The sequence below is a fragment of the Hypanus sabinus genome, chromosome X1 (genome assembly GCF_030144855.1).
Source record: "Hypanus sabinus isolate sHypSab1 chromosome X1, sHypSab1.hap1, whole genome shotgun sequence".
In the NCBI taxonomy this organism is placed as follows: domain Eukaryota; kingdom Metazoa; phylum Chordata; class Chondrichthyes; order Myliobatiformes; family Dasyatidae; genus Hypanus; species Hypanus sabinus.
The window spans coordinates 64,357,449-64,383,631 of NC_082738.1; the positions used below are offsets into that span (position 1 = coordinate 64,357,449).

Here is a 26,183-nt window from a genome sequence, read left to right on the forward strand (position 1 = left end):
TTTGTTTGTTTTTCCTGTGACCATGCGTGTTTCCTCTAGGTGTACACACATTCGAAAGATGTATGGGTTAGGGTTAATGATTTGTGAGCATGCTGTGTTGATGCCAGAAGCATGGTGACATTTGTGGGCTGCCCTCAGCACATCCTCAGTTGGCTGTTGATGAAAACGACACATTCTATATGACAAAAAAAGATAAATCTGTGGCTTTATATGACTACTGTAAATGACTTTATATAAAGCTCAGGATTCTTTTAACACTGATCAAGACCAAGGCTACTGACCAAGAGCCCAAACCACTCAGTAAGGTTCTTTCAATTTGGATTTCAATCTTATTGGAAAGCAAACTAGTTATTATTAACTAGAGATAAAGATAAAGCTTAATTTTATTTGTCACATGTACATAGAAACATTTAGTGAAATGTGTTGTAGAGATCAAATTGGTGTGGATTTGACAATTAAAATCAATGACAAAGATTAAACTAAATCTTGAAAGGCAAAAATATTTCTTGGAAGATCAGGCTTGGAGAACATTTAATTTTCTCTCTTGCTGTGTCCTGTCATAATAATTTGTTCCACCTGTAAGGAGCAGTGACAGGCTCTAGAGCTTGATTCCTGATTTTCCAAAAGGGGAAAAGTGCCACATTCCCTGGCATGGAATGCAGTGACATCATCATGACCAAAGAGACCAGAAGGCGAGCATGGAGTAGAAAATTAAATAATCTCTCTTCAGTTGGATTCAACAAATTGCCCACTCCCAAAGCTCCAAAAAGCAAAAGTTCCAGCAATTTGTTCAAGTAATCCTTTCTTTAACAGGAGAAAAGTGGGGTTTTTTTTGGAAAACAGAGTGATTTTCAGTGGAAATAATTTGTTTTTAAATTGTGTAATCCCTAAAGTTCTTGTCTAATTGCTGTGCCACATCTGTGAAATATTGAAAGCGTGTGTAGGGATCAAATCGCTGATTATAAGTGATTAGATAAGGCAGGGAACAGCTTCACATTGAAAGATTCTGGTTTCAATTCTCTGTTGGATCTCAGCAAGTCTACTCTAAGAAGGGATTGACCACTTTGCTTTCAATGGGGGAGTCACCAGCATTCCTCCCTGTCACTCACAGTAGATTAGAGGTTAGCGCAATTGCATCAGTGATCACCAATTGGGCTTTGATTCCTGCCGCTGTCTGGAGGGAATTTGTATGTTCACCCTGTGACCATGTGACTTTCCTCCAGATGCTCCAGTTTTCTCCCACATTCCAGAGGGCATGCATTTTAGCTGGAGGGGAGGGTAATTTCAAATAAGGTATGAGGAGGAGGTGTTTTACAAAGAGAGTAGTGGGTGCCTGGAGTGCGTTGCCTGGGGTTGTTATGGTCTGGTCGGGGGACCGCATTCGGGGTCCTCCATGTCCTGACGAAGGGTCTCAGCCCGAAATGTCGACAGTGCTTCTTCCTATAGATGCTGCCTGGCCTGCTGTGTTCCATCAGCATTTTGTGTGTGTTGCTTGGATTTCCAGCATTTGCAGATTTCCTCATGTTTTAACTGTAACAGTGGGAGGTTCAAGAGAAGAGAGGTCTTTGAATATATAGCTAAACTGAATCACGTCATGGGCCAAGTTCCCACATGACAGAAAATGCCTGCAGCCTTGCAGCAGCCAGAATATCCAACCACCAGTCTCTCAAAATCTCAATCATGTGTATGGGCTGTACACAGGACTTGTACAGATGCTTTGCACCAGTGTAAAATGTGCTTGGTATTGAGGTGCGTGTCAGCAGTGGATCGGGGCAATCGAGTCTGCTTTGTCATTCCACCATGGCTGATATATTATCCCTCCCAACCCCATTTTCCTGCCTTCTGTCCGAAACCTTTGACACCTTTACTAATCAAGAACCTATCAACCTCCACTTCAAATGTACAAAATGACTTGGCCTCCACAGCTGTCTGTGGCAATGAATTCCACACATTCACCACCCTCTGGCTAAAGCAAATCCTCCTCATCTCTGTTCTAAAGGAGCATCCTTGTATTCTGTGGCTGTGCCCTCTTGTTCTAGACTCTATCCAGGATTTTCAATATTTGAAAGGTTTCAATGAGATCCCCCCCTGATTCTTCTAAACTCCAGTGAGTACAGACCAAGAGCCATCAGGAGGTTATAGAGATTAGTTCGAGTTGAATTATGTCATGAACAGCTAAAATATCAGCATTTTCAGAGTTTCACCGAAAGATAAAGATTTGCTTTATTTGTCACATGTACAGCAAAATATCAAAACATGCAGTGAAATGTGTCATTTTCATCAAATTAAATCAGTGAGATTTGTGTTGGGCTGCCCACAAGTGTCACTATGTTCCTAGCACCAGCATAGCATGCCCACAAGTCACTAACCCTGATCATACATCTTTGATATGTGGGAAAGAACAACACAGCTATATGGAGAATGTACAAACTCTTTGTTGACAGTATTGCTATCCTTGCTAAATAACCAATGTATGTGCTTACAGTTATTAGAGGATAATTCCCAAAAGTGATTCCAAGCCAGGAATTCTCATATGTTACATGATTCCTATGGCTTTGAAGCAGCTATACCTAGAGCCTTATCCCAAATTTGACATTATATCTGTGTAAATTAATACAATAAATTGAATCTCATTGGAGCTTTAGGCCAGACCTTAACTCAGGGTTTATTTATTATAGTGTTGGTATGAACAGAATGCCAATACTAAGTCCATGAATCCAACATCTAAGGCACAGATGGGTGTACTATAAAGAATGGTGCAGTTGTTACGTACCCCATAACTAGGTCACTTACCAGCAAAGATAGAGAGGTCCGTTGAAGTCTGATGGTACTATTTTTAAAAGTCTTTATTTATAAAGGGGCACAAAAATAAGATTAATACAAACATTCAGATAATATACGTCATCACGACTCAATCTAAAAGCGCGGGTATAATAATAATCAATAAGAAATAGCTCTATCGTTGTCTAGGGGATAATGTATTGTCCGATGGAAATGTAAAAGTCACTCAGTTCTGGCAGGCTTCAGCCTTTTGGGGACCGCTGGGTTTTCACTTGTTGGAGAGAGAGAGATTTGTGAGAAAAGAAACTGGCCCGGGTCTTTTATGAAGCAAATCCGTTGAATCGGGGAAGTTGGTTCCCTGTGGTTAGTTCAAGAACATCGGTTCTGTGGTACCTGCCACCGGCTCCCAAGCAAAAGGGGAACCGAACGCACGTGGCTTCCTTTCAATGGCTTCCCGCTACTACGGGATCGTTAGCGTTTCTTCTGGTGCGTCTGAAGGGGTTGTTCCCCCAGACCCTCTTTTATACCTCCTCACGGGGTCTCAGATGTCAATCAGGTTGGGATGATGCAATCTCTCTCTCTCAACCAGCCCACTTTGCCCGAGGGCTTGCACGTAGCATAGTCCCCAATCCACAAACGTGGTCTCCAGGAGACAATGGTCAATGTCACGTTATTTTGCATCACCGGGGAACGAGGCATCCGGCACGTCTCTCTCCCATTTCCTGGGTCTACTGACCCCCCCTCCCAACTAGTGCTCTTGCGATTCTCACAAAGGAGGGGGCTGCGGACATAACACAGTTAAATTGATAGTTAAGTTAAATTGAATTGAAGTGCATCCAAATTTCTATTTTTCTTGTGATCTTTTAGATTAAACAGTGCTCTTTATTTCTGTGCCAGTGATCCCACCATGTAGCAACAGTAAATTATGAATATTTTCATCTTAACAGACCAGTCACAGCTCAGTTACAACACTTTATCTGTTGGAACATACACGCAGTGGCCACCTGTTTACCTGCTCACTAATGCTAATATCTAATCAGGCAATCATATGGCAGCAACTCATTGCATAAAAATATGCAGACAAGGTCAAGAGTTTCAGTTATTATTTTGACCAAACATTAGAATGGGGAAGAAATGTGACCTAAGTGACTTTGATCATGGAATGATTGTTGGTGCCAGATGGGGTGGTTTGAGTATCTCAGAAACTGCTGACCTCCTGGGATTTTCATGCACAACAGTCACTATAATTTACAGAGAATAATGTGATAAATTAAAAAAAAACAAATCCAGTTAGCGGCAGTTCTAAAGGTGAGAACACCTTGTTAATGAGAGAGGTCAGAGGAGAATGGCCAGACTGGTTCAAGCTTACAGGAAAGTGGCAGTCACTCAGATAACCACACATTACCGCAGTGGTGTGCAGAAGAGCATCTCTGAATGCACAAGACGTCGAACCTTGAAGTGGCTACAGCAGTCAAAGACTGTGAACATACACTCATTAGCACAGAGTGTAATTATCCCTGTTCCTGCAATTGAGTTTGATAATAACTTGGATTGAAAAAATGATAAGAGTTATTGTTGGACATAAAGTCAACAGCCAGTGTTGCGGAATTCTGATTTTGAGATGTGTCCAAGTAAAATGTTGAGATTCGTGTGAAGTTTAATTGATTCTGGCCTTTCAGAGTTCAAAGAGACAACTTTAATAATATTACTTTAGAAAGAGAGAATGGCACATTCTTTATGTCTACAAGCAAGCATGAGATTTAAATGCTGCACAATAAGGAAAGTAGGGGAAAAGATTAAATTCACCATTGTTGCGGAGACATTAAAACTATGAGGGATTTAATAAACAATCCATCTTTTGGTCTTGTAATTGTCTTTGGGTAAGATCTTAATTCATCCCACTGAAATTAAATAATTAACCAGCCTTCATTGCTAAGTACTTTTCTTGTCCAAATACTGATTTGTGTTCACCTTTCTCACAACGTTAGCCATTGCTCTGCAATTATGCCTCTTGCACCTTACTCTAGAATTTAATCTATAAATCTCTCTACTTTTCTAATTTGCTTCCCTTTGCAAAATAAACCTCAAGCTAAATCTGTTTAATTGGATTTTTAATGCCTTTTCCTTCCATGGAATATAAGACATAGGCTCCTCAGCCTCTCAAGCCTGATCCAGTATTCAATTATTAGACCATAGCAGAGCTGATCTTGACTTCAGCTCCATATTCCAGCTTGTTTCCCATAACCCTCATTCCCCTATGGACTTATCCCAGCTCAGTGCGTACTAATGTCTTAGCATTAAAGGATTCCAGGAATTCCTATCTATCAAAGAATGCCCTTTTCATTTTAATCATATGTTTAGTCCCTTAACTTAAAGTCTAGAACCTTAGAGCACAGCCTCAGAAGACAAGGATGTCCCTTTAGAACAGAAATGAGGACATTCTTTAGCCAGAGGTTGATGAATCTGTGGAGTTCATTCTATATTTAAAGTAAAGGTTGATAAGTTGTTGATTAGTAAGTATGTCAAAGTTTATGGGGGAGAAGGCAGAAGAATGGGATGAAAATGATAATAAACCAGCAGACTCGTCTTAAGGTCTTATTTTCTTAAGACTACTCCCACCTGGGAAAGTATCCTCACTTAGAGTTGTCCTTGGCTCAGTAAGGTCACCTAGTATCCCAAAATTCTCCAGAGAATAGTGGACCATTCTCCTCAATCCTCACAGAACAGTCCTCTCACCTCAGGGATCATCCCACCGAATCCTCTCTGCACGGCACCCAATGCAAGTGTGCTTTCTGAATTAAGGACTATATACCCTACTGCAGGTGTGGTCTCAACAGTGCCCTGCACAATTATGGGAACGTTTCTTTATTCTTGTACACTGGAAGCAATAATTGTGTGGACAGCCAGAAATTTCTTTCCCAGGATAGAAATGGCTAATACCAGGGGAAATAATTTTAAGGTGATTGGAGGAAAATCAGTGGCAAGTATTTTACAGAGAGTGGTGAATGTGTGGATAAAGGCAGATAGATTAGGGACATTAACAGAACCCATAGATAGGCCCATATAGCAGATGATAGACAAAATGTAGGAGGGAAATGTCCAATTGATCTTAGAGTAGGTTAAAAGATCAGCACAACATCAAGGGCCAAAGAGTCTGTACTGTCTTATAGTGTTCTCTGTTCTATATCTTTAACATCTTCATGGCCCAACATCTATTCTCTTTCTGCACAGCATTTTGGGCATTTTGTGAAGGTTGTTGCCATTACAATAGTGATATGTTCAAAGTTCAAAGTATGTATATGTCACCATTTGCAATCCTCAGACTCATTTTCTTGCAGACATTCACGGTAGATCAAAGAAATACACAAGAATCAACAAAAATCTACACACAAAGACTGACAAACAACCAATGTGGAAAAGAAGACAACTCTGCAAATCAAAAATAATAAACAAATAAATAGAAACACAGAAAACCTACAGCACAATACAGGCCCTTCGGCCCACAAAGTTGTGCCAAACATGTCCCTACCTTAGAAATTATTAGGCTTACCTGCAGCCCTCTATTTTACTAAGCTCCATGAACCTATCCAAAAGTCTCTTAAAAGACCCTATTGTATCCGCCTCCACCACCGTCGCCGGCACACACTCGCCACTCTCTGAGTCAAAAACTTATCCCTGACATCTCCTCTGTACCTACTCCCCAGCACCGTAAACCTGTGTCCTCTTGTGGCAACCATTTCAGGCCTGGGGGAAAAGCCTCTGACTAGCCACACGATCAATGCCTCTCATCATCTTATACTCCTCTATTAGGTCACTTCTCATCCTCCGTCGCTCCAAGGAAAAAAGGCCAAGTTCACTCAACCTATTCTCATAAGGCATGCTCCCCAATCCAGGCAACATCCTTGTAAATCTCCTCTGCACCCTTTCTATTGGCTTCCACATCCTTTCTGTAGTGAGGCGACCAGAACTGAACAGAGTACTCCAAGTGGGGTCTGACCAGGGTCCTATATATCTGCAACATTATCTCTCGGCTCCTGAACTCAATTCCATGATTCATGAAGGCCAATGCACCATATGCCTTCTTAACCACAGAGTCAACCTGCGCAGCTACTTTGAGTGTCCAATGGATTCGGACCCCAAGATTCCTCTGATCCTCCACACTGCCAAGAGTCTTACCATTAATACTATATTCTGCTATCGTACTTGACCTACCAAAATGAACCACTTCACACTTACCTGCATTGAACTCCATCTGCTACTTCTCAGCCCAGTTTTGCATCCTATCAATGTCACGCTGTAACCTCTGACAGCCCTCCACACTATCCACAACACATCCAACCTTTGTGTCATCAGCAAACTTACGAACCAAACCCTCCACTTCCTCATCCAGGTCATTTATAAAAATCATGAGGAGGAGGGATCCCGGAACAGATCCCTGAGGCACCCCACTGGTCACCAACCTCCATGCAGAATACAACTGCTCTTTGCTTTCTTTGGGCAATTTCTTTGGAATTATGATCACTATCTCCAAAACGCTCTCCCACTGAGAGACCCGACACCTGACCAGGTTCATTTCCAAATACTAAATCAAGTACAGTCTCTCCTCTTGTAGGCTTATCTACATATTGTGTCAAGAAACCTTCCTGAACACACCTATCAAACTCCACCCCATCTAAACCTCTTACTCTAGGGAGATGCTAATTGATATATGGGAAATTAAAAACTCCCATCACAATAACTCTGTTATTATTTCACCTTTCCAGGATCTGTTTCCCATTTCTGCTCCTCGATATCCCTGTCACTATTGGGCAGCCGATAAGAAACACCCAGTAAAGTTATTGACCCCTTCCTGTTCCTAACCTCCACCTATAGAGACTCCATAGACAATCCCTCCATGGCGTCCACATCTCTGATCAACAATGCCACGCCCCCACCTCTTTTGCCTCCCTCCCGGTCCTTTCTGAAACATCTAAATCCCGGCACTTGAAGTAACCAAACCTGTCCCCGAGACATCCAAGTCTCTGTAATGGCCACCACATCATATCTCCAAGTACTGATCCATGCTCCAAGCTCATCCACTTTGTTCATAACACTCCTTGCATTAAAATAGACACATCTCAAACCATCAGTCTGAGCGCATCCTTTCTCTATCACCTGCCTATCCTCCCTCTCGCACTGTCTACAAGCTTTCTCTATTTGTGAGCTAACTTCCTTTCCCCAATCTCTTCAGTTCAGTTCCCACCCCCCTCAAACAGGAGTACTTATTGTCAAGGGGTACAGCCACAGGGGTACTCTCTAGTACCTGACTCTTCCCCTTCCCCCTCCTGACTGTGACCCACTTGTCCATCTCCCATGGCCCTGGTGTGACCACCTGTCTATAACTCCACTCTAATCACCTCCTCACTCTCCCTGACCAGGCGAAGATCATCAAGCTGCATCTCCAGTTCCCTAACTCGGTCCCTCGGGAGCTGCAGCTCGACACACCGGGTGCAGATATGGCCGTCCAGGAGGCTGGGAGACTCCAGGACCCCCCACATCTGACACCAAGCACAGAACACTGGCCTCACACACATACTTCCTATCTCGTCTCGTCCCGTTACTGCCTAAGCCCATTGAGCCAAAGCTCTACCATTCTGCTGCCTGTAACACCGCTGCCCGCTGGATACGGCGGTCTTCTTTTTAAACCTTTCGCGCTCTACTGGCCGACGTCATGCGTCTGGGCAGTCTCCCCTCTCTTTAACCCGAGCAGTAAAAAACTCCCTTCACTCCAAAATATCAGTTCACTCGCGGGCTTCTTGCTCCGAATTTTATTTTGCAAGTGACCCAAATTGCTTCATGCATTCCTGATAACTCATGCCACTGCCACCAGGGTATGTTTCCATCTCCCACCCCCCATCCTCATCACATTCTACAGGTGTTGTATTGAGAGCATCCTGAGCAGCTGCATCACTGCCTGGTTCAGAAATTGCACCATCTTGGATCGCAAGACCCTGCAGCGGATAGTGAGGTCAGCTGAGAAGGTCATCGGGGTCTCTCTTCCCGCCATCACGGACATTTACTACACGCTGCACCCGCAAAGCAAACAGCATTATGAAGGACCACACGCACCCCTCATACAAACTCTTCTCCCTCCTGTCATCTGGGAAAAGGCACTGAAGCATTTGGGCTCTCACGACCAGACTCTAACAGTTTCTTTCCCCCATGCCATCAGACCCCTCAATACCCAGAGTCTGGACTGACACCAACTTACTGCCCTCTACTGTGCCTATTGTCTTATTTATTTGTTTTGTGCACTTTATGCAGTCCTGGGTAGGTCTGTAGTCTAGTGTAGTTTTTACATAGTTCAGTGTAGCTTTTGTCCTGTTTCATGTAACACCATGGTCCTGAAAAACGTCTCATTTTTACTGTGTACCGTACCAGTAGTTATGGTCGAAATGACAATTAAAAGTGACTTGACTTGACTTAAGGTTTTTGGTTTTGTGGTTCTCCTCTGCACTGTCACAAGTTGCCATGTGTCTCTGCATCACATCTCACTGGTCCTGTCTTTACTGTTCAGGGACAACATTTGTCGTCCAGTGGGATAAAGTGTTTCTGCCTGACCGGGAGGAAGTTGGTAGTTTCACCTTCCAGGCCATGCTATGTCAAGAAGGGAGAATCGTGTTCAGCTACAAGGACGTGAGTATGGGAAGTTATGCAGGGGTGGGGAGTGCCAGTGGCTGAGGTGACTGCTGGGGTTTTAGAAATACAAGGGGAAGAATATCTCACAGTAACTTTTCAGAGTTTTGGTGAAACCATACCTGGGCTACCATGGGCAGTTTTGCTCTCCGCAGGTAAGTAATAATATAAACACAATAGGTTCTGCAGATGCTGCAAATCCAGAGTAGCACACTCAAAATGCTCAGCAGGCCAGGCCGCATCTATGGAAAGGAATAAAATGTCAGCATTTCAGGTCGAGGCCCTTCATTAGGATTACTGTCCTGATGAAGGGTATCAGCCCAAAGCATGGACTCTTTATTCCTTTCCATTGATGCTAGCTGACCTGCTGAGTTCCTCAAGTACTTTTTTGTGCGTTGCAAAGTAACAGCACTCCTGTTTTGGAGACAGCAGAGTGTATTAATCAAATTGATACCCAAAATGAGGCCTTGACTTCTTAAACTGCCTTACGCAACCCTAACCTACCTCAGCAATGGAAGACCAATTCTTGTATTTCAATGGACTTGTTTGTGATTCTATCTTTTTTTAATGAAAGTCTTGCTCTATACAGTCCTTTTTTTCTCTTTACTGTCTTGCATGATCTATGAATAATTTATATTCTATTTGTTGTCTGAACCTATGAGCAGGTAATTCTACAGTAAGCAGGTTTTTGATTGTATCTCACTGTACTTCTGCACATGACAATAAACTCAACTTGAATTGAGGACCAGCACATGGAAAAGATGGAGTCAGAGAAGGGAAACAGAGTGGAAGCATGTCTCCTTATACTTCAGTACACACTCAGTCGCCACTTTATTAGGGACATCTTGTTTGTTTTCCAACAGTGCAGTCGCAAGCCTCATGTTGGTTGGGGAGAGAGAGATTTAAGAAAAGAGCTTTCATGGGATTTTAGTTTTTTTTATGGTGATTCATTAGCAAGGGCAAATAAAAATAAAGCAGGGACATGTAGAGTGGTGATTTTTTAGAGCAGCCATTGTGTGACTGGACCAGTGTTAGAGCGAGGAGGCTTTGTGTCCGGAGAAAAAAATAGGCAGCCAATACAGAGTACCATTGGTGCTGTTCCCCTCAAACATGAGTATATCTTTTTGGATACTGTTGACAGAGCAACCTCCTAGGATGAGCCACAGCGACTGGGTCTCTGGCACTGAGTCTGGGGGAGAAGAGGAATGCAGTCGTGACAGAGGAGTCTATAGTTAGAAGAATAGACACGAGATGCCGTGAATGTGAAAGAGACACATGAATGGTATGTTGCCTCCCAGGTGCCAGGGTCAGGTGACAACATTCTAAAGGGGGAGGGTGAGCAATGACATAGGAATGAAAAGTGAGGGGGTCCTAAAGAAAGAATTTAGTGGGATAGGTTGTAAGCTAAAAAGCAGGACTTCCAGGGTAGCAATCTCAGGATTGCTGCCTGTGCCACACACCAGTAAGAGCAAGAATAGGATGATTTGGCAGATGAATGCGTGGCTGAGGAACTGGTACAGGGAGCAGATGTTTCAGATTTTTGGATCATTGGGATCTCTTCTCGGGAAGGTATGGCCTGTACAAAAGGGATGGGTTACACCCAAACCTGAGGGGATCCCATATCCTTATGGTTTGCTAGAGCTTTGGGGGAGGGTATAAAGTAATTTGGAGGTGCGATGGGAAACAAAGTGATAGGGTGGAGGGTAGGATTACAAGCAGAGGCAATGTGTAGTGAGACTGTGAGGGAGGACAGGCAGATGATAGGGGAAAATCGCAGTTAGTCGAATGAGTTGCAGTGAAAAGGGGGAACAGGATCAAAAAAGGTCAGGACTGAAGGTGTTATATTTGAATGCGGAATACGGAATAAGGTAGATGATCCTGTAGCACAGCCAGAAGTTGGCAGGTATGACATTGTGGGCATCACTGAATCATTGCTGAAACAAGATCATAGTTGGGAGCTTAACATCCAAGGATACACATTGTATTGAAAGGACAGGCAGAAAGGCAGAGGTATTGGGGTGGCTCTGTTGGCAACAAATGAAATCAAAGCCTTCGAAAAAGGAGACAGAGTATTGGAAGATGCAGAATCCTTGTGGGTGGAGTAAAGAAACTGCAAGGATAAAATGTCCCTAGTGGGAGTTATATACAGGTCTACAAACTGTAGCCAGGATGTGGGAAACAAATTGTAACAAGAGATAGGAAAGGCATGACAAAAGGGAAATGTTACATAGTCAATGGGGATTTCAATATACAGGTAGATTGGGAAAATCAGGTTGGTGCTGAATCTCAAGAGAGAGAATTTGTAGATGGCTACGAGATGGCTTTTTAGAGCAGCTTGTGGCTGAGCCCACTCGGAATGCCTATTCTGGATTGGGTGTTGTGTAATGATCCAGATTTGATCAGGGAACAAGGTAAAGGAGCCCTTAAGAGGCAGTGATCATAATATGACAGAACTCATCCTGCAGTTTGAGAGGGAGATGCTAAAGTCAGATGTATCAGTATTGCAGTGGAGTAAGGAGAATTATAGAGGCATGATAGAGTTGACTGGAAGGGGACACTAGCAGGTATGATAGCTGTGCAGCAATGACTGGAGTTTCTGGGAGCAATTTGAAAGGCACGAGGATAGATACATCCCAAAGAAGAAGTGTTCTAAAGGCAGGATGATGCAGGAAGTCAAAGCCAACATAAAAGAGGTGCCATATATAGAGAACATAACATAGTGGGAAGTTTCAGGATTAGGAAAGTTTTGAAAACCAACAGAAAGCAACTAAAAAAAACCAATAATATTTAAGAGAATACCAGAAGTTTTTTTACACATATAAATAGAAAAAGGGAAGCGAGAATTGGATTGCTGGAGAAGCATTAATGGGGGACAAGGAAATAGCAGAGAAGCTAAATAAGTATTTTGCATCAGTCTTCACTGTGCAAGACACTAACAGTATGGCAGAAGTTTGAGAGTATCAGGGGGCAGAAGTGAGTGCATTTGCTATTACTAGGGAGAAGGTGCTTGGAAAACAATGATTTGAAGAAAGACCTGGACCAAATAGGCTATATCCAGAGTTTTGAAAGAGGGAGCTAAAGATATTGTAGAGGCATTAGTAATAACCTATCAAGAATCAATAGATTCTGAGATGGTTCTGGAGGACTGGAAAATTGCAAATATCACTCCACTTTTCAAGAAGAGAGGGAGGCAGGAGAAAGGAAACTATAGACCAGTTAGTCTGAGCTTAGTGGTTGGGAAGATATTGGATTTGATTAAAGGATGTGGTTTCAGGGTACTTGAAGGCAGATAACTTGAAGCCACAGTCAACTTTAAAAGAAAAGGTTTCTTTAAGAGAAAATCCTGCTGACAAATCTGTTGGAATTCTTTGAAGAAATAACAAGCAGGATAGACAAAGGAGAGTCAGTGGATGTTGTGTACTTGGATTTTCAGAAGGCCTTTGACAAAGTGCTATACATGAGTATGCTTAACAAGTTATGAGCCCATGGTATTACAGGAAAGATTCTAGCATGGATAAAACAGTGGCTGATTGGCAGGAGGCAAAGAGTGGGAATAAAGGGAACCTTTTCTGACTGGCCGCCAGTGACTAGTGCTGTTCCACAGGAGTCTGTGTTGGGACTGATTCTTTTTACATTATATGTCAATGATTGGGATTATGGAATTGATGGCTTTGTTGCAAAATTTGCAGATGATATTAAGATAGGTGGAGGGGCAGGTAGTTTTGAGGAAATAGGGAGGCTACAGAAGGACAAACACGAGGAAATCTGCAGATGCTGGAAATTCAAGCAACACACACAAAATGCTGGTGGAACACAGCAGGCTAGGCAGTATCTATAGGGAGAAGCACTGTCGACGTTTCGGGTCAAGACCCTTCATCAGGACTAACTAAAAGGAAAGATAGTAAGAGATTTGAAAATAGGAGGGGGAGGGGAATATGTGAAATGATAGGAGAAGACTGGAGGGGGTGGGGTGAAGCTGAGAGCCAGAAAGGTGATTGGCAAAGGGGATACAGAGCTGGAGAATAGACAATAGACAATAGACAATAGGTGCAGAAGTAGACCATTCGGCCCCTCGAGTCTGCACCGCCATTCTGAGATCATGGCTGATCATTCACTATCAATACCCAGTCCCTGCCTTGTCCCCATATCCCTTGATTCCCCTATCCATCAGATATCTATCTAGCTCCTTCTTGAAAGCATCCAGAGAATTGGCCTCCACCGTCTTCCGAGGCAGTGCATTCCACACCTTCACAACTCTCTGGGAGAAGAAGCTCTTCCTCAACTCTGTTTTAAATAACTGACCTCTTATTCTCAATCCATGCCCTCTGGTACTGGGAAAGGATCATGGGACGGGAGGCCTTGGGAGAAAGAAAGGGGGAGGGGAGCACCAGAGGGAGATGTGTTCCACCAGCATTTTGTGTGTGAGGCTACAGAAGGACTTAGACAGATTAGGAGAATGGGCAAAGAAGTGGCAGATGGAAAACAGTGTTGGCAAGTGTTTGATAATGCACTTTGGTGGAAGAAATGAAAGGGTTGACTATGTTCTAAATGGAAAGAAAATACAAAAATCTGAGGTGCAAAGGGACTTGGGAATCTATGTGCAGGATTCTCTAATGGTTAATTTGCAGGTTGAGTCAGTGGTGAGGGAGGTAAATGTGATGTCAGCATTCATTTCGAGAGGACTAGAATATGAAAGCAAGGATGTAATGTTGAGATTTTATAAAGCACTAGTGAGGCCTCATTTGGAGTATTGTGAGCAGGTTTGGGACCCTTGTCTTAGAAAGGATGTGCTGAAACTGGAAACTTTTCAAAGGAAGTTCACAAGAATGATTTCAAGATTAAATGGCTTGTCATATGAAGACAGAAGGTCATTTGATGGTTCTGGGCCTGTATTTAGTGTAATTTAGAAGAATGAAGAATGACCTAATTGAAGCCTATCTAATGGTAAAAGGCCTTGATAGAGTGGATGTGGAGAGGGTGTTTCCTATGCTGGTCTGTCTAAGACCAGAGGACACAACCTCAAAATAGAGGGGCATCCTTTTAGAACGGAGATGAGGAGGAATTCCTTTAGCCAGAGAGTGGTGAGTCTGTGGCATTCTTTGCCACAGGCAGCTGTGAGGCCAAGTCTTCATGTATATTTAAGGCAGAGGTTGATAGATTCTTGATTGGTCAGGGTAGAAGGGCCTCAGGGTAGAACTTTTAAAAGGAAAAATAGCACAGAGAGTCAAGGTAAACTAGAAATTAAATTAGAAGTTAGTGAGGAAGGTAAGGAGGAAGGAAAACATATGAAGGAAAGACAGTTTGGTCCTATATGTAATGATTGTAAGAAACCTGATCATGTAATAGCTAACTGTTTCCGATTGAAGAAGCAGAAGGAAGCAGTCCCAGATGCTTGTGTGCAACATATTGAAACACCTGTAAATCCACAGGGTTGATAAATATAAATGTAGCTTTGTCAGAGTCTGACCAAGTTAAGAGGGGATATGATCATTTTATAACCAAAGGATTTGTATCCTTGAAAGAGGGATCCATTCCAGTGCCATTAAAAATCCTTAGGGATACTGGAGCTTCTCAATCACTAATATTAGACAGTGTGCTAAAGTTTAGTGATGAGTCTGACACTGGTGAGGTAAAATATATACGAGTTATTGGGAGTGTCCTTATGCCTGTACATTTGCATAGAGTAAGTTTAAGGTCAGGGTTAGTTACAGGACTTGTTAAAGTAGTACTACAACCCAGCTTACCCGTGAATGATGTTTCTCTATTGTTAGGGAATGCTGAATGACTTAGCAGATGAACAAGTTTTTCCTGAAGTGCATTTGACAATAAAGTCAGAGGGACCACGGATGGATTCTAACACAGATTCCTCCTGTGTTGTAACTCAAGCTATGGCTAAAAACCTTGGTGTGCAGGATGGGGTTGTTACCCATGACTGTTCAACTCGGGATTTGAATTTTGAGAATGTGTTAGAAACTATTTTACCTTCATTGTTTGTTCAAGACTCTTGGGGTAAGTCTGACCATGAAGATTTGTCTCTGTCTCGGAAGGAGATGATAGCAGAGCAGAATAGAGACCCTGAGATTATCAAATAAAAGGAAGAAGCTCTTCTGGATAGTGAAATTGGGAAGGTGCCAGTAGGATATTATTTTGAGAAAGGAATATTAATGAGGAAGTGGAGATCACCTACAATTCCTACAAGTGATGAATGGAAGGTTGTTCACCAGGTAGTAGTTCCTAAAGTTTATTGGAATGAAATTTTAACTTTAGTTCATAGCGTGCCGTTGGGTGGACATCAAAGTGTGAAGAAAACTGTGTACAAGGTTTTTAAACATTTTTACTGGCCTAGTTTGAGAAAAGATGTGGCTGTAGCAATGTGCTACGCACAGCACTGAAATAACAACACACAGTCGGTAAGTCGTTTCGAGACTAGTTTATTCAAACTTCGCAGCGCTGGCATTTAAATCCCTAGCGCCCGCCCTCTCCAGGCTGAAATGATGTCAGGGGTGCATTACCAAAGTCTCCCCCCCCCCCCGTGCTTGCTATTTGTGAGCCGGTTCGCCTGCGCAGAAAGTGAGTCGCCAGATAACCCCCCCAGAACCGGCGATACACCCCCCAATGTCCACAGTCTGGATCAGCCTCTGTTTGGGAGGTCTGCCTCTGCGCCACGGTGCCTGAACCTCGACCAGCTGCGCCAAGTCCACATGGTCTGGTTTGAGTCGGTCCACCGTGAAAACCTCTTTCCCTTCAATGTCCAGAACGTACATGGACCCGTTGTTGTTGATCACCTTGAACGACCCCTCGTACGGCCGCTGTAGCGGTGCCTGGTGTCCGCCCCTTCGTACAAACACAAACTTACAGTTCTGCAGGTTTTTGGGTACATGGGTCGGGGTCCGTCCGTGCTGTGAAGTTGGTACGGGGGCCAGGTTGCCAAGCCTTTCGCGTAGCCTGTCCAGGACTGCTGTGGGTTCTTCCTCTTGCCCCCTTGGGGCTGGTATGAACTCTCCTGGGATGGCCAGGGGTGCGCCGTACACCAACTCGGCCAACGAGGTGTGCAGATCCTCTTTGGGCGCCGTGCGAATTCCAAGCAGGACCCAGGGAAGCTCATCCACCCAGTTAGGTCCTCTCAGGCGGGCCATGAGAGCCGACATTAGGTGACAGTGGAAGCGTTCCACCAGTCCGTTCGACTGTGGGTGGTAGGCAGTTGTCTGGTGTAGCTGCGTTCCCAACAGGCTGGCCATAGCTGACCACAGCCTGGAGGTGAACTGGGCGCCTCTGTCGGAGGTAATGTGGGCCGGTACCCCGAAGCGTGCTACCCAGGTTGCGATCAGTGCTCGGGCGCAGGAATCGGCAGATGTGTTGGTGAGCGGGACCGCCTCTGGCCACCTCGTGAACCGGTCTACCGCGAGGTCTTAGGAGGTACCGCGCTCCTTGGGACACTGGTAGAGGGCCCACGATATCCACATGAATGTGATCGAACCTCCGGTGGGTGGGTTCGAACTGCTGTGACAGGGCTTTAGTGTGCCGCTGCACCTTGGCTGTTTGGCACTGTGCGCATGTTCTGGCCCATTCACGGACCTGATTGCGAAATCGTGCCACGCGAACTTGCTGGAGACCAGCCGGACAGTTGTCCTGATAGATGGGTGCACCAAATCGTGTTTGAAGTCGAAAACTCGCCGCCTCCAGGCTGCCGGGACGATGGGGCGAGGTTGGCCGGTAGCCACGTCGCACAGGAGGGTCCTCTCACCTGGGCCTACGAGAAAGTCCTGCAGCTGCAAACCCGAGACTGCGGTCTTGTAGCTGGGCATCTCGTCATCTGCCTACTGCGCCTCCGCCAGTGTTGCATAGTCCACCCCCAGGGACAGGGCCTGGACAGCTGGTCTGGAGAGTGCGTCTGCCATGACGTTGTCCTTTCCCGAGACATGCTGGATGTCCGTCGTGTACTCGGAGATGTAGGACAGATGTCGCTGCTGGCGAGCCAACCAGGGATCGGACGCCTTTGAGAATGCGAAGGTCAACGGTTTGTGGTCCGTGAACATGGTGAATGGCCTGCCTCCTACCTGAAATGCAGGATTGCCAGGTATAGTGCCAACAGCTCCCGGTCGAAAGCACTGTACTTGAGTTCGGGTGGCCGTAGGTGCTTGCTGAAGAACGCCAGGGGTTGCCAGCGCCCCTCGATGAGCTGCTCCAGCACCCCATCGACTGCTGTGTCGGATGTGTCCACCGTGAGTGCGGTTGGAATGTCCGTTCTGGGGTGCACCAGCATCGCGGCACCTGCCAAGGCTTCCTTGGCTTTAACGAAAGCAGCCGTGGCCTCCTCGTCCCAAGTAATGTCCTTGCCTTTACCCGACATCAGGGTGTACAAAGGGTGCTGAAGGGAGGAAACGATTTTAGAAGTTCATCATACCAACGAACTCCTGCAGGCCTTTGACCGTGTTGGGCTGGGCAAAGTGGCGGATCGCGTCTACCTTGGCGGGCAGAGGTGTTGCCCCGTCTTTGGTAATCCTGTGGCCCGGAAGTCGATGGTATCAAGACCAAACTGGCATTTGGCCGGGTTGATAGTGAGGCCGAAATCACTCAGGCGGGAGTAGAGCTGGCGGAGGTGGGACAGATGCTCCTGACGACTACTGCTGGCTCTAAGGATATCGTCTAAATAGATGCATGCAAAGTCCAGGTCGTGTCCCACCATGTCCATTAACCGCTGGAACGTCTGTGCGGCATTCTTTCAGCCGAACGGCATTCGGAGGAACTCGAACGGGGTGATGAGTGCTGTTTTAGGGATGTCTTCAGGGTGCACCGGGATTTGATGGCATCCCTGGACGAGGTCTACTTTGGAAAAGATTCTTGCCCCGTGCAGGTTTGCTGCAAAGTCCTGTATGTGCGGCACGGGGTAGCGGTCTGGAGTTGTAGCCTCGTTCAGTCTGCGGTAGTTGCCGCATGGTCTCCAACCCCCGGCTGCTTTGGGCACCATGTGCAGGGGGAAGGCCCATGGGCTGTCAGACCTCCATACGATCCCCAATTCCTCCATCCTCTTGAACTCCTCCTTTGCCAGGCGGAGCTTTTACGGGGGGAACCTTCATGCGCGGGTGTGGAGGGGTGGTCCCTGGGTCAGGATGTGGTGCTGTACTCCATGTCTGGGCATGGCTGCCGTGAACTGCGGTGCCAGAATCGATGGAAAGTCCGCCAGGATTCTGGTGAATTCGTTGTCCGACAGCATGATGGAGACCAGGTGTGGGGCCGGCAACTTGGATTCATCCAGGGAGAACGTTTGGAAAGTCTCGGCATGTACCAGTCTTTGCCCTTGCAAGTCGACTAGCAGGCTGTGAGCTCGCAAGAAGTCCACCCCCAGGAGTGGTTGGGCCACCATAGCCAGTGTGAAGTCCCACGTGAACCGGCTGGCGCCGAACTGCAGCTGCACTGTGCGGGTGCCGTAGGTCCGTATCGTGCTGCCGTTTGTGGCCCTCAGGGTAGGTCCTGGCTTCCTGTTGCGGGTGTTGTGCCCCGTTGGGGGCAAGGTGCTGATCTCCGTTCCAGTGTCGACCAAGAAGCGGCGTCCTGACTGTTCGTCCCAGACGTACAAGAGGCTGTCCTGGTGGCCAGCCACCATAGTCATTAGCGGCAGCTGGCCCTGGCACTGGCCCTTGTAGGGCGGGCGACAACGGCAGGCTTTTGTGCCCCACCGCTGGTGGTAGAAACACCACTGTTCGCTGGCCTCCTCACTCCTGCCTCTGTGTTGTGTGCGCCCCCCTGCCGGGCCTGGTCTGGTCTGCTGTTGGGCGTGTGGCCTGGTAAGCTGACTGACGGACGCCATGCTCTCCCTCTTTGCTTTCCACAGCACGTCTGCACGGGCTGCCACCTTCTGGGGGTCGCTGAAATTTGCGTCGGCCAGCTGCAGATGTATGTCCTCGGGTAGTTGCTCTAGGAACGCTTGCTCGAACATGAGACAGGGCTTGTGTCCGTCAGCCAGGGCCAGCATCTTGTTCATCAATGCTGACGGCAGCCTGTCTCCCAAACTGTCCAGGTGAAGCAGGCGGGCACCTCACTCACACCATGAGAGGCCAAAGGTCCCAATGAGCAGCGCTTTGAATGCTGCATATTTGCCTTCTTCCAGGGATGACTGTATGAATTCTGCAACCTGGGCGGCTGTCTCCTGGTCAAGGGCGCTCACCACGTGATAGTAACGCGTGGAATCAGAGGATATCTGCCAAATCTGGAACTGGGCTTCTGCTTGGCTAAACCACACGCGTGGTCGCAGCGTCCAGAAAGTCGGCAGTTTTAGTGAAACTGCGTGAACAGATGAAGAGTCGGTTATCTTTGGTCCAAATCCCGTTTGGACCGTCGGGGTCACCAATGTAGCGATGTGCTATACACAGCGCTGAAATAACAACACGCAGTCGGTAAGGCGTTTCGAGACTAGTTTATTCAAACTTCGCGGCGCTGGCATTTAATCCCTAGCGCCTGCCCTCTCCGGGCGGAAATGACGTCAGAGGCGCATTACCAAAGTCTCCCCCCGCACGCTGGCTATTTGTGAACCGGTTCGCCTGCGCAGAAAGTGGATCGCCACATGGTGACATTTTGCAGAATGTGTCAATTTGCAGAATTTTGCCAAATGGTGGGTAAACCTAATTAAGTTACTCCAGTGGTCCCACTGCAACCTATTCCTGCATTTGGTGAAACATTTTCCAAAATTATTGTAGATTGTGTAGGCCCATTGCAAAAAACTAAAGCTGGCCATCAATATTTGTTGACTATCATGTGCACTGTGTCGAGGTTTCCAGAGGCGGTACCACTTAGGAATATAGCAGTTAAAACTGTGATAAAGGCTCTTATAAAATTCTTTACTTATTTTGGGCTGCCTAAGGAAATACAGTCTGATCAAGGTAGTAATTTTATGTCTGGATTGTTTCAGCAGATAGTTTACAAACTGGGAGCTAAATGGTCTGCATGCCATCCAGAATCGCAAGGAGCCTTGGAGAGGTTTCATTCTTTCCTCAAGACCATGATTAGGATGTATTGTGTAGAAAATGAAAATGATTGGGATGAGGGCATACATTTGCTTCTATTTGCAGTATGGGAGTCAGTACAGGTTTTAGTCCATTTGAACTTGTATTTGGGTATAGAGTTAGAGAACCTGTGGCCCTATTAAAAGAACAGTGGATTAATAAAGAGGTACACACTAATTTGCTGGATTATGTTTTAAAATTTAAGGATAAATTACATAAAGCTTGTAGCTTGGCCAGGGAAAATTTAAAATCAGCTCAGGAGAAAATGAAAACCTGGTATGATAAAGAAGCTAGAATGAGGTCATTTAAGCCTGGAGATAAGGTGTTGATTCTTTTTACCGGTGCAAACGAACCCTTTACAACCTAGATTTCGTGGTCCTTATGAAATTATGTCTAAAGTTAATGATGTGGATTATGTAATTAAGACACCAGATCGAAGAAGGCTTTGTCCTATAAATATGATAAAACCATATTATGCGAAACAGTCTGCTACTATGATTGTTGTGGTCAATAATAATGAGTCTGAGCTCACTAGGAACTTAATGGATGATTCATCTGAAACTCATTCTAAACCCAATATTGTTTCTGCCGGATTACCAAACTCAACAATTTTGGAAAATATTAATGAGAAATTAGCTCATTTACAGCCAGAACAGAAGCAGCAGATGAAGCAATTAATTTTTGAATATAGGGATTTATTTCCAGACGTTCCTTAAAGAACCACAGTAGCTTCACATGATATAGATGTTGAAGATGCCAAACCCATAAAGCAACATTCATATCAGAAGAACATGGAAAAATGTGAACTTGCTGAGAAAGAAATTAAGTATATGTTAGAGAATAATATTATTAGACCTTCTGATAATATTATTGGAGTTTACCTTGTGTTATGGTGCCTAAGTCAGACGGTAGTATTCGGTTTTTTACTGCCTACAGGAAGGTGAACGCTGTAACAAAAATAGATGCATATCCAATCCCTAGAGTGGATGATTGTGCAGTTAAAGATAGACAAGCAAAGTTCCTTACAAAGATTGATTTGTTAAAACGGTATTGGTGTGTTCCATTGACGGATAGAGGTAGAGAGATTTCTGCATTTCTAACCCCATCTGGGTTATATGAATATAATGTTCTTCCTTTTGGGATGAAGAATGCCCCAGGTACTTTCCAGCAGATGATTAATTCTGTGATTCATGGGTTAAAAGATACAGATGCCTATATTGACGATTTAGTTACAGGAAATGATACTTGGGAAGCACATATTACTGTGGTGGAGAAACTATTTGAAAGGCTTTCAAAAGCTAACTTAACTATTAACTCAGCTAAAAGTGAATTTGGTCATGCCACTGTGACTTACCTTAGTTATGTTGTAGGTCCAGGCTTGGTTAAGGAAAACGGTTAAGGAAATAAATCAAGCTCCAATTTAGCAACAAAGGTTTGATGTTACAGGAATATAATATTTTGATAACTCATATTAAAAGCAAAGATAATGCGATTGCTGACTGTCTGTCTAGATGGTGAATGTACAATGTAATTTTTTTATGGTGTGAAGTAGTATGTCAACATTTGTAACACTCCTACTGTATATTAATTTGTAAGGTGCTGTATGATAATACTATGTATATTGTGTATGTTGTAGATTTTATACATTTGTATTTTTTATGTAATTAGTTAATTGTTAAAATTTTGCTCATGACAGGCCGATTTTTTTTTTGGAGGGAGGTGTTACATACCCCGTGGGTATCTTGTGACTGTCTTATGACCATGATGTAATTGAGTATCTGGTGAGCATGATGTAATGGTCTTGTGATGGTGGGGTGATGTAATTTTCCCGCCAGTGTGAGGTCACGTGATGACATGTTCCAACAGGTACAAAACAGGAAAGCCTGCTGTGACGCAAGAGGTTGGTGTTGAGTCGTCGTTCAATTTATCAGTTACTCCGTTATGCTCCATATTTGGTCTCATGACGCAGTTTTGGTTTAAAATGGAGTTTTACTTTCTACTGTGAGATACAGAATCGTTGAGCCGGCAGTTTTGCTAATTGCTGCCAGTTATGTTTGATGTATCTTTCATTTAATTTTAAAGTCTAAGTATTGGAGAATGAAGATTTTACTGAAGTACGGGAACCGAAGGATCGAGTAAAGTTGGTGTCGTCTGGTGATTTAATACAGGATCGATCTTATTGGATCTTCGTTCAAGAAATAGTGACCTGCATCTGAGATAACCCCGACCTGTAAGAGTAGAAAGGGTTGTGCAGTGATTATTCGCCAAGCAAAAGGTTAGTTCCTTTAAGCCGTTTTTATTTCCTTCGTCATGAATCCTTCGGACAAGCCATATTTCAGTTGGGATCAGCAGTAACATCATGTTGTCAAGGAATTCGTTACTTCAGGAAAGTCTTTCCTAATTGACTGTATAAATCATTTGGACTTCCACAGTTACCACTTTAAGACTGTGTTCCAGAGTTGCCTGTGTTTCAGCAGTTAACTAACGGTTAAATTAGTTGTTTGTTTACTTTTCATTTTTGTTGAGCAGAGTTTAATAAAATGTTTATTTGTTTATAATAAACCTGACTCAATTCTATATTCATTGTTGCCAGAGACGTACCATAATACTAGTTTAATTCGTTTGCACATCATGGTGGGACAAAAGGCCTGTCCCTTTACTATTTCCCTTCACATGTCCTGTAAATTCCTTTTGGATATTTTCCCTCATCCCGAGACTAAGGAATAAGTTATGGTTGCTAATTTACAGAACAGCAAATATGTGAACCCAGCAGAAATCCTTATCTTATATAACCATATAACAATCACAGCACGGAAACAAGCCATCTCGGCCCTCCTAGTCCGTGCCGAACTCTTAATCTCACCTAGTCCCACCTACCCTCACTCAGCCCATAACCCTCCACTCCTTTCCTGTCCATATACCTATCCAATTTTACCTTAAATGACACAACTGAACTGGCCTCTACTACTTCTACAGGAAGCTCATTCCACACAGCTATCACTCTCTGAGTAAAGAAATACCCCCTCGTGTTTCCCTTAAACTTCTGCCCCCTAACTCTCAAATCATGTCCTCTCGTTTGAATCTCCCCTACTCTCAATGGAAACAGCCTATTCACGTCAACTCTATCTATCCCTCTCAAAATTTTAAATACCTCGATCAAATCCCCCCTCAACCTTCTACGCTCCAATGAATAGAGACCTAACTTGTTCAACCTTTCTCTGTAACTTAAGTGCTGAAACCCAGGTAACATCCTAGTAAATCGTCTCTGCACTCTCTAATTTATTGATATCTTTCCTATAATTCAGTGACCAGAACTGCACACAATATTCCAAATTTGGCCTTACCAATGCCTTGTACAATTTTAACATTACATCCCAACTTCTGTACTCAATGCTTTGATTTATAAAGGCCAGCGTTCCAAAATCCTTCTTCACCACCCTATCTACATGAGACTCCACCTTCAGGGAACTATGCACTGTTATTCCTAGATCTCTCTGTTCCTCTGCATTCCTCAATGCCCTACCATTTACCCTGTATGTTCTATTTGGATTATTCCTGCCAAAATGTAGAACCTCACACTTCTCAGCATTAAACTCCATCTGCCAACTTTCAGCCCATTCTTCTGACCGGCATAAATCTCCCTGCAAGCTTCACAGAGAAAATGTATATACTACACATGGAAAGCAAATGTGGTATTAGCATTCCTTTTAAGAGTACTAGAATATAAAAGCAAGAAAGGCTTTATAAAGCATTGGTCAGAACACATTTGGAGTATGTGAGTAGTTTGGTTCCCTTATCTGAAAAAAGATGCACTAGCTTTGGAGAGGGTCACGAGAATGATTCCGGGAATGAAAATATTAATGTATGAGGAACCTTTGATGGCTCTGGGCCTAAGCATGCTGTTCTGTAAATTAGCAGGAAGGTTTGCAAATATTGCACAGGAAGGTTTAAACTAGAGTTGCAGGGGAATGGGAACCAGTGCCAGAACAGTTAGTGGAGAGGTTGTGGATACAGATGCTGTTAAGACCTCAGACAAAGTCAGGAATCAAAAGGTTGAGCATGATGCGACTAGTGTCCTGAACTGCATGTATTTCAATGCAAGAAGTATTGTAGGAAAGTGGGATAAGCTGAGGGCAGTGGATCAACACCGAGAATTATGATACTGTACCAATTAGTGAGACTTGGTTGCAGGAGGGGCAGGACTGGCAGCTCAATATTTTGTGGTTCCATAGTTTTAGATGTGACAGAGCCAGAGATATTAAAGGAGGACAGGTGGTGTTACTAGTCAGAGAAAATGTCACTGCAGTGCATCAGCAGAACAGACTGGAGACAACATTAAGGGGGCTTATTACAGACCACCTAACAGTCTGCAGGATTTAGAAGAACAAATTTATAGAGAGATTGCAGACTGTTGCAAGAAACATAAGGTTGTTACAGTAAGTGATTTTAACTTTCCACAGATTGAGATGGAATACCATACTATAACAGGACTAGATGAGCTAGAGTTTGCCAAATGTGTTTGGGAAAGATGGTCGGGGGTGGGGGGGTAGAGGACAGCTATGAAGCCTATCATGGCTTGCAGAGAGATCTGCATCAGCTGAAAAAAGGGGCTGAGAAGTGGCAGATGGAATTTAATGCAGACAAGAGCGAGTTTTTACCCTCGGCAGGACCAGGACCAACCAGGGTAGGTCTTACACAGTGAACTGTGTACATGGGCATTGAGGAGTGTGGAAGAAAGGGATCTGGGGGTACAGGTTGATAACTTGTTGAAAGTGGTGTCATATGTAGATAGGGTTGTAAAGAAAGCTTTTGGCACCTTGGTCTTCATAAATCAATGTATTGAATGCAGGAAATGGAATGTTATGTTGAAATTGTATAAGACATTGGTGAGGCCTAATTTGAACTATTGTGTGGAGTTTTGGTCACCTACCTATAGGTGAGATGTAAACAAGTTTGAAAAAGTACAGAGAAAATTTACAAGTATGTTGTTGGGTCCGGAGGATCTGTTATAAGGAAAGATTGAATAGGTTAGGACTGCATCCTTAGAATGCAGAAGATTGAAAGGAGATTTAATAGAGTTATACAAAATTATGAGGAGTATAAATAGGGTAAATGTAAGCAGGTTTTTTTCACTGAGGTTGGGTGGGACTAAAACTAGAGGTCATGAGTTAAGAGTGTAAGGTGAAAAGTTTAAGGGGAACATGAGAGGAAATGTCTTTATTCAGGGGGTGGTGAGAGTATGGAATGAGCTGCCAGCACAAGTGATGCATGTGAGCTTGATTTCAACTTTTAAGAGAGGTTTGGATAGGTACATGGAGGGGTGTGGAGGGATTTGGTCCTGGTGCAGGTCAATGGGAGTAGGCAGTTTAAATGGTTCAGCATGTACTGTATGGGCCAAAAAACCTGTTTCAGTGCTGTGCTGTACTTCTCTATAACTCGCTGGAGTTTAGAAGGAAATCTGTGCTACACATCACAGATGGGAACTGGAGAATGGAAGTTTTCTATTTTCATAATGAGACTTCAATGTGCAAAATTTCCACAATTAGTATGTGCACACTGCACCAGGTACTGCACCCTTTTCTGGAGTGTGAGACTTCTGCTTATTGCGTGGTCGGGGGGAAGTCATTTCTCAATCTCTCAATAGATATCCTCAAGCACGAGCAGTGCATAAAAGCCATCTCAGTTTGACTGAGCTTTCATTCTCTGGCCACCCAGCAGGACTTACAA

General features: G+C 44.3%; 1 protein-coding gene across 2 annotated transcripts in view; it reads left to right on the forward strand.

The window, feature by feature from the left end:
• Positions 1-26,183, forward strand: part of LOC132384967 (plexin domain-containing protein 1-like) — a 585,821-nt gene that overhangs the window by 331,682 nt on the left and 227,956 nt on the right. For both annotated transcript variants that reach the window (XM_059956658.1, XM_059956660.1), the window contains exon 6: positions 9,338-9,456. In XM_059956658.1, coding sequence (XP_059812641.1) covers positions 9,338-9,456 — 119 coding nt within the window. The remainder of the gene's footprint in view (positions 1-9,337; positions 9,457-26,183) is intronic.